This window comes from Benincasa hispida, chromosome 1 (genome assembly GCF_027475165.1).
Source record: "Benincasa hispida cultivar pf3 chromosome 1, pf3_genome.v1.1, whole genome shotgun sequence".
NCBI classification, from domain to species: domain Eukaryota; kingdom Viridiplantae; phylum Streptophyta; class Magnoliopsida; order Cucurbitales; family Cucurbitaceae; genus Benincasa; species Benincasa hispida.
The window spans coordinates 42,326,874-42,336,669 of NC_143478.1; the positions used below are offsets into that span (position 1 = coordinate 42,326,874).

Sequence of the window (9,796 nt, forward strand, 5' to 3'; positions counted from 1 at the left end):
CATTTTAGTGAAATGTAAGTCTCAATTATCAAAGGCGTTATATAAAGAGACGAATCATCTTGTGGTCCAGTCTTATACAAACTCTTTGTATAGGACACCCCCGCTCGCATGTCTCTACATGAATGGTCAGGATCAGACTATTTAAAGCACTTTACAACATTTGTAAATATCGACAAAGCGGGTCATATCCATAGTGTCACCAGGATAAAGTATCCTTCTTTTATCCTTATACTACAGACCATTTAGGTTATTACTTAAGGCATGATCCACTTGTATATTTCACATACATGCTTAAGTTTACATGAAATAACCACGGATCTTAGTTTATTGAATATGAGTAAATGCAAATAAAATAACATTTATTTTATTAATAACAATGTGTACAAACTGTTAACAAACTACGAGACTCTGGAAGAATTAGGATACCAATCCCAACACTTTGATCAAAATGTTGATGAACCTTATGTTTACAAGAAGGTCATCAACAACGTTGCACTAGTCAGGGAGCATGCGTAAAATTCTTTAGCTATCACGTCTTAGTTTCGTGTTTCAGATGAAGCATCATTTAAGGCAAATACCCAAGTGGGAAATAACGTTGCAGATAAAATTAGGAAAACAGTTGAAGAATACAAACAATTGAATTATTGTGATTAATTTTGTATCGAAACTTATTTATATTTGGAAAACATAAACTTTTGATAATTGTTTTTACATATTTTAATGCTACATTTAAACTATAAAAAGGGAAAAAAATGAAGATAAAAAACAAGAAATAGTTGAATAGGTGGGTTTTAAAATACAACAAGTGGGGAAAAAAGTGTGCATTATCAACATCCACAAGAGTGATAAAAGAATAATAAAGTTAAAATTTAGCCAAATATTATTTACCAAGTGGTGTTTGAAATCATAAATAAAATATTCACTCAAAATTCAGTATAAAATCCCCCTCTTAGCTTGTAGTTTATCACAGTAAAAGAAAATGAGCCAAAGTGATAGCATTATTGTGGCAAAGGTTGAGCTAAAATCTCCTATTCAGAACTTCTATGGCTTCTTCAGGAACCATTTGGGAGATTTGGTCAATCTATTTCCTGAGCTGTACCAAAGCATTCACCTTGTAGAAGGGGAACATTTATCTGCTGGCTCTGTTATACAATTTAAATACCATCTTGGTAAAATATTATTACTCTTCTCCTAATTAATACATATTTTTTCTACTTAGGTTATTTTAGTCGATGGTTATAAGAGTCGGTGGTTATTAATTTATGGTTATAACATAGTTTGTGTTTGGATCGTAAACTATTTTAAGTTGAGTTGTAGTTCGGATGCAAACTATTTTAGTCTGGATAGGAAATAGTAAATACTATGCAAAAAAAGAACTTTAAATAATAATTATAGGTTATAAATAATTGTAAGCACAACTATTATATTTGGAACCCCAAACATGTGGTAGGCTTAATTGCCCACTCCACCAACTTCAAGTTCTGGAAACACCCCTTAAGAAATAATTATTTTGGTCCACGTACTTTGTGACATATCTAGCCATCATGAGTTGGTTTAGTTGAAATTAAAGGACATGAGTTTGATAAAGGGCTAAGTAGAAATGAGTACAATCTATCATGGTTACCTTCCTAAGATTTAATATATCCTATAACTTTTTTTTACACCCAAATGTTACAAGGTCAGACGGGTTGTTCCATAATATTAATCGAGGTGCACGTCAACTGATTTGGATATTCACAGATACCAAAGAAAAAGAAAACTTTATTGACATACCTATTATTTTGCTCCCTTCAACTTTTGGAAAAGAAACATATGGTCACCTAATTAGGTCATAACTTAGCTATTGTTTTACAATTTAATATTTGTTCAGCAAATTCTTATCTCAACAACTTAGATGCCTTTAATAAAGAGAAAAACTTGGGTGTAGTATTATCTATTCTATGACTTAGACAACATCCAATTAAAATCTATCATGTATTGTTTTTTTTTTAAATAGTTTTTATATCAAATTTTTAAGAGAGTGAGAAAGAAAATGAACAAGAATGAATTTTATCCAATACATGCATTTTCTCTTCAAAATTAAGGTTGAAACAAATAAAAACTCACAATATTTAGCCAATGAGAGAAAACAATCAAATTATATATTCAACAAAATGATATAGTATGCTCATTTTTGGTGCCTACATATCTCATGTAATTGAGGTAATATATATATATATATATATATATATATATATATATATATATATATCATAAAAACAAGATTTGAAAGAAACCATTGTATATATAAACAAGTTAGAAGAATATTATTAGTTGACCAATGATTGCTGCATGAAATGATAGTGAATCAACATTTATTTACTGATATTGATATATTTATAGTAAAATTAATGACAGTTAAATTATAGGAATCTTTTTAAATATAAAAGAATATTTTAAAATATTTAAATTTTATAACAAAAAGTTTCAAAATATAAATCTTTTTGGAATTTCGGATTTTTCTATTTATATGAATTTTTCTAAATTTTTAATAAGTATAATTTAGTTGTAATTACTATTTATAAGATTTTTTCGAAATTTTTAATAAGTATAATTATTTGTAGTAGGTTGCTAAAATTTTAAATTTTATATTTAACAATAGTCTCAAATCTTTCAATTTTAAGCCCCTCTCTCTCTCTATATATTAGTTCATCCATTAGTTATGATTTAGGAACCTTAAATTTTTAATTTTAGATTTTAGTTTTTAAAAATTAAGTTTATTTTCTTTTCATTTCTTACAATGATTTGCATCTTTTTTAAGTACTATGGTTGAATTCTTAGCCAAATTCTAAAAACAAAAACAAAATTTTAAAAGCTACTTTTTCAATTTTCAAAATTTGGCTTGATTTTTTAAATCATTGGTGAAAGATAGATAACAAAGAAAGAAATTTCAGAATTGAAATTTGTATCTATAGGCTTGATTTCTAAAAACAAAAACAAAAAATCAAATGGTTATCCATCGGTGGTTAAACTAATTTGTAATTTTAAAAGTTTGGTTCAAAGAACAAATTGACATAAACTTCAATGTGTAATGCATGCCGTTAATGATAGTAACAGTATTCTTCTTAAATAGTAGACACATGTAATAAATAAAAGAATACTAAAGATTCGAGCCATAGAATTTCTCAATTTTGACACAAGGTACTTATTAGATCTAATAGAATTATTCGTTTCGAGAAAATTCGATTTAAAATCGATTGCTTTTCTTCTTCTTATTATTATTCAAATTGAACGATGAAAAACAGGACATCAACTTGTATCAGAAAAATGGTCAATGAGAGTTGTGGATGATACGAAGAGATACATAATCTATGAAGCTGTTGAAGGAGATATGAGAAAATATTACAAAGTGCTGAGAACAAAGCTTGAAGCTGTTAATGGAGGCTTAAACAAAGTAGGAGGAAGCTTTGCAAAATGGACCGTTGAGTATGAAAAGGCTTATGAAAATGTGCCTTCACCAGAAAACTACATGGAATTGTTTGTCAGAATTTCCAAAGGCGTTGATGCTTATCTTAACAAGAACTAATTAAAACCCTAATAACACAATTAATAAGCTAAATGTGTGTGAGACCTAAAATACTCTGCCTGTTTTCTATTTGGTTTGTTCTCAAATAATAAATAATGTGTGTAATTTGATATATATATATATCTTAAGAATGCTTGTGGGATTTGGGAAAATTTGTGTATCCTATGTAATATGTAAAATTTTGTACATGAAAATCTACTAAGTTGTTATAAACAACCACGAATAACCCTCACTACATAATCCCAAATGAGCAATGATTAGATGCAACTTCTATTTTACACCTAAAATTATTTTTTTTTTACAAAAATTGCCACATGACACGTTTTTATTGGACAACTGCTTGAACGGTACAAAAATAGGTGTAGCCTAGACAACACTTAAGTATTTTCTATCTAAAATCAGTGTTAAAAAAAGGCAAAATTATAGGATATCATGAAAATATTTGTAAATATTTGAAAAAATAGGGTGGATTTCTTATCGTTGTTGAATTGCATCTTTAAAAGAGGCATAATTAAAGATATTTTGTTGAATTGCATCTTAAAATGAAATAAAAAAGTTAGACTTCGTTTGGTAGCCATTTTTATTTTTTGGTTTTGGTTTTTGAAACTTGTATTTTTTTTTCTCACAATATTTTACTCTTATGGTTATCGTTTTTCTAGGTAAACATTTGATTTCTTAGCTTTTTTTTTTTTTTTTTTTTTTTTTTTAAAGTAGATTTTTGTAAACTACTTTTATTAGTTTTCAAAAGTTGGCATTGATTTTGAAAACACTCCAAAATTGTAGGCAATAAACCATAGAATTTAATAGATGAAGTGGTGTCTATAAGCTTAATTTTCAAAAATAGAAGACAAAAAACTAAATACTTATCGAAGGGACCTTAGAGTTTTTATTTTTAAGGTTTTGAGTGGTTTTAATTTTACTATAGGATATAAAATCAGAGAAATGATGAATAATTTTCCTGATATTATTGACCTTTTGTGCTTCTTTTATACACAATTGTAGTAATCTTTTGCAATAAAGAAAGCAGATTTGTAGCTACATCAATATATCAACAAATTTAGGCATGACTTAAGCATAAATTGGTGTAGTGATTTATGAGGATGATTCGTCTCTAATATAGGGAAGGCCTCTTTTGTTGGATATTATACGTATGTAGTTAGATAAAAAGAATGACAGACTTTGTAAGAAATAAAATCAAAGATTTGTACTTGCAAATGTTACATAATTTTTTTATTAGGTGTTTTTCAAATATAAAAAAATGAATAAAAAATTTATAATTATTGATATATTTAGGCATTCATTTATGTATTATGCATATATTTATGCTATAATTAGGAAATTCGGTTATCTTCCTTTCTATGAAATTCCTATGTAATTCTCAAGTTAATATACAAGAATTATTCAGTAGTTTCCACATGGTATCAGAGCCCAGTCTCTAAAGTTTTCCATTTTCAGTCATCCTTGTTGTTCGATCGCTGCCTCCATCGATGGCTGATCAAAGGAAGTAGATCTACGCACTAATCCATCTCTGATTCGCTCCACATCTGTCCAAATCTGTCGTTGTCCAGCCTCTCTTCTGCATCTCAGATCTCACCCACTCGATACTGCAAAACAAAACCCACTCGATGATCCCCATTGTTCAGAACTCGATCCGGTTCAGAACTTGATCTGGTCCAGAACTCGATCCTCGATCCCCATTGTGAAGAACTCGATCCTCGATCCCCATTGTGAAGAACTCGATCCTCGATCCTCAATCCCTATTGTGAAGAACTCGATCCGATCCAGAACTCGATTCGGTCTAGAACTCAATCTGCTCTAGAATTTAATTCGATCCAAAACACGATCCTCGATCCTTGTTCCCCTACTCGATGCTCACCTACTCGATGCTCCCCCTACTCGATGCTCCACCACTCGATGCTCGCCCAAATCTGCCGCAAAAGAGAACCCAAACCCACTCGATGTTTTGCTTCTGACAAGCCTAGTTTTAGTTTGGTTAAGTCAAGACTAGTTTTTTTTTTGTTTGTCTTTGTTAATGGGTTTCAGCTCTGTTCTGTTCCATTTTCGAATCTTGCATTCGTAGATCTCTGTTTTCAGCTTAGAAGTTTGTGGTTTTATTTTAGATCTTTATGAATGTCTCTGTTTCACACCTTGAAGTTCGTAAGTTCCTGTTTCCAACCTAGAAGTTCTCTGTGTTCCAGTTCTTCATGGGTTTTCTGCTTCCTGCCCAGATCTACAGTGTTTTGGTTGAGTTTGAGAGAGAATGTTGAGATATTTAGGCCTTGATTTATGTATTATGCATATATTTAGGCTATAATTAGGAAATTCGGTTATCTTCCTTTCTATAAAATCCCTATGTAATTCTGAAGTTAATATACCATAATTATTCAGCCAAATATTTGTCTCCACAATAATTATAGCACAATTTTACTGTCTAATAGACTACTATTTGTTGTAGTCTATTCCAGTCTATTACAATTTATCGTAGATTGACTGTGATATTTTGTGATTATTTATAAATATTTTCAACAGTTTTATCATTTAAAATAATTTTTCTTTTTATTTATATTAATACTAGTTATCAAACCATGTCATATATTTATACATGTATACCATGCTAATTTTGTTTAGTAGATTAATTTAATCTTATTGTGTACAAATAAAATGTACAGAAAAAGGTTATTGGAACAATATAATGTGAAATAATGTATAATAGTTAATTTTAATGTGTACAAATAATGTATACTAATGTTAAATAATTTAATTTTTTTTTTAGTTTAGGATGGTTTTCGTTATACTACAAGGAAGGCCTCTTTTGTTGGATGTTGTATATATAGTTAGATAAAAAGAATGGCAGAGAATAAAATCAAAGAATATGTACTTGCATATGTTAAATAAAATTTACATACAACATTAATGATAGTTATCCATATTTATACATGTATGAGCCAATTTTGTATAGTAGACTAATTGATTTTGGTGTGTACAAAGATAAAATGAAAGATTATAAAAACAAGAAATTTTAAAAATAAAGTTAAATTAGTAAATGAACATTTTATGATTTTTAGAGGAAAATTATTTCAAATGGTAAAACTGTTAAAATATTTATAAGATGTAACAAAATTTTAGAACTATTAATTATAGACGTTGATCAGTGTCTATCAATATCACTTATAAACACTGATAGAAGTCTATCAATGTTTATCGGTATTTATCATTGATAGTTATAAAATTTTGCTATATTTTGTAAATATTTTGGTTCATTTTTCTATATTTAAAAAAAACCGATTTTTAAATAAGTTAACATGTTTATTATTTATAATATATTTATATGAATGACATTTTATTGATTATTTTTAATGTTTTATGAATTTTTTGATATTGATTCACCCTTCAAGTAAACATCAAAACCATAGAAATATATAAAAAGAAAAAAAAAAACAATAGAAATATTGATATATCCATAAAAATTTAATATTATGATTATTCGTGCCATATACGTGTGAAATAGTATATACTAATTATTTGGTCATTGGCAATTAAAAAAGAAAAACGTGAAAAATCTGGATAGTTTTAGCTCAATTTGGAAGAGAAAAAAATGTAACTCTTCACATTAAATTTTCGTTTGGTAATTATTTGATTTTTTTTTATTTTGAAAATTAAACCTATAAATATTGATTCCATCTTTAAATTTCATGTTTTATTATATACTTTCTATCAATATTTTCAAAAGACCAAACCATGTTTTAAAAACAAAAAAATTAGTTTTTTTTTTAAATTTATTTTTCTTTTGAAATTTAACTAAAAATATGACTCTTTTACTAAAAAAAAAGATGAAAGTCTTTGTAAGAAATTAAGAGGAAATAAATTTAATTTTAAAAATTAAAAATAAAAATTCAAATGGCTACTGGAATAAAAAAATTAAAAAAAACATTTGATTTAAAAAATAGAGGAAAAAGTTTAAGTCTGCTAGGAAATGAAAAAAAAAAAAAAGTAAAGCGTTTGTAATTGTCTTTTGTAAAGAAACAATTCAATAATAATAAGAAATCCATCCTGTTTTTGCAAAAAATTCAAGGTGTATCTCATGATTTTGCCTTTTTATTTTTATCTTAGAGAGCGGCATGTCTGAATGTGCGACTTCATCTAGTTAGATAGATTGAAGCCATATAGATGGGTGTAATACGTTAAAGTGAGCAATAGAGTTCAATTGGTATCTAAGTTACGTTAACGACCATGAGATCCATGATTTGAATCTGTATAATCTCTATTATACTAAAAGAAATTGTGAGTGCGAAAGGAAAAATGTGAAAGAAAAAAAGATGATTTTCGAAAAGTATAGAAATAAGATTCTTCATTCAAACCTAATATGAAACTTCGTTAACCATTCACCTGGGTTCAGTACTAGGAATACTTTCATTTATATTACTGGCTGACGGTATATTATAATTTCACATAGGAGGCTTATGCCCCCACACTTATCAATGCACACATGCAATTTTATTCATTCTTGTTTGCTAGTCATGCATTTTTGCTTGTCTCTACGTGACATAAATGTACATGAATGAAATCGATGTGTGGTGTGATGGAAAATCTTTTAGAGGTGTACAATGTACTCATGTGATTTTACCGTCTATGTTTCGACATAAATACATTTACTAGTCTGTTTGATTACATGTCTATGTGTGCTGTAAATGTAGTTCATCCCATTTTTGTTTGCGAGCCACATGCACACATTTGCCTGTTTGTGCGGTAGAAATATGTATTACTAACCTCGTGAGGACAAGAGCATTTGAGGCGATTGATAGGTCGCTACTAGCTAGTTATGTCATGAGGACATGCAGAGTCATCATGAGCTTTACACTATGTTTTCTCTCGTTTTTTTCGTCAAACTATTTAAGGTTTCAAGGGCCTAGTCTTGGTATGAGTTAAAGGAGTATTTAAAGACTTATTTGTTACATAGTTGATTTTATGGGATATTAGAGTTTAAACGTTTTCTCTGTTTGTTTACATTGCTAAATAAAGTAATTTGAATCGTCAACACTTTAAACGAAAGTATTCCTAGTATGGGATATTAGAGTTTAACGTGTTTACATTGCTAAATAAAGTGATTTTATGGTATATTATTATAATATCCTGTTGAATTCTTATGAAGAATATTTTCTCCACCACAGATTGCATTAGTGTTAAAATTTCTTCCTCACCATTTAATAATCACACCATGGTCATATTATCTGACACCACCACCAAAGGCAATACTGTACTGTCGAGCTCACTGCATATAAATCGACAACAATCTCCTAAATTTCAACAAACAATACATTAAAAAAGCTTTGAACAACTTTCTCACCTATTGCAATGAGCTCACCTATATGATCTCGAAGTACCCAACGGATACTTCCCTTGCATTCCTTTACATCCTAAAAAGCATCACAAGGCAAAGCCAACAACCCATAAGGAGGGAAAACCCACACACCTCGTTCGCTATCAATTGCAACCTCCCCTACCGCTATGTCTCGCTGACCCACATTCACACATGTCCCCATACTTCTTGTGCTCCAGAACTTCGAAAAGAACCCATAAATTGAATCCATTAGGATCGCCAATGCACCATCATCCCCTTAAAAAATGACACGATTGCGAGCCTCCCAAATGCGCTACAACACTGTTAAGAATGTCACCACCTCATCCTGCTAGCCATGCTCCCAAATCCACCCAATACTACAAGAAAAATCACATTTCTTGACGTTTGCAATTTTAAATACCTGACATTTTTATGAAAAAATGTCAAGAAATAGGTATTTTAAAGAAAAACGTCAAGAAATTTTAAAAAAATGCAGAGGTTGGGCCTTTTTTTGGAAATTTTTCACGCTGATACTCTACTTGATGTTTTAAAAATGTCAAGTTTAATCTATGTTTTCTTGTCATGTTTTAAATGTCAAGAATATCAAGAAAATATAAATTATTTCCTTATTATTTTTAATTCTCTAAAATTTTGACCCCTCATACCCAAAGTGAACGTGAATGCCAAATCCACCGCTCGCGATTTCTCCAAAAAAAATGAACCCTCGACGATCAATGAAACCCCTTTGCCAAAACCCCCAAACGAAACCCCTCGCGTTTCGACGCCGCCGAAACCCTCCTGCCACTGAAACCCTCCACGCAAAATCGAACGCGTTCAGGCTATCGCCAGCCTCCTCCATGCCTAAACCCTAGACGATTGAAACAGCTTTTTGG

General features: G+C 29.7%; 1 protein-coding gene across 1 annotated transcript; it reads left to right on the forward strand.

Annotated features, from left to right (window-relative positions):
* The first annotated feature begins 978 nt into the window (after positions 1 to 978).
* Positions 979 to 3,781, forward strand: LOC120070202 (kirola-like). The gene is made up of 2 exons (XM_039022067.2): positions 979 to 1,169; positions 3,285 to 3,781. The coding sequence occupies exons 1-2, from the start codon at positions 980 to 982 to the stop codon at positions 3,563 to 3,565; spliced, it is 471 nt and encodes a 156-aa protein (XP_038877995.1). The 5' UTR covers position 979; the 3' UTR covers positions 3,566 to 3,781.
* Positions 3,782 to 9,796: the final 6,015 nt, after the last annotated feature.

Bases quoted from the DNA above. Each gene is read 5' to 3' on its own strand.
- LOC120070202 (XM_039022067.2), top strand. From the start codon at position 980: ATGAGCCAAAGTGATAGCATTATTGTGGCAAAGGTTGAGCTAAAATCT. The intron at 1,170-3,284 runs GTAAAATATTAT...GATGAAAAACAG, and splicing joins ACAATTTAAATACCATCTTG to GACATCAACTTGTATCAGAA.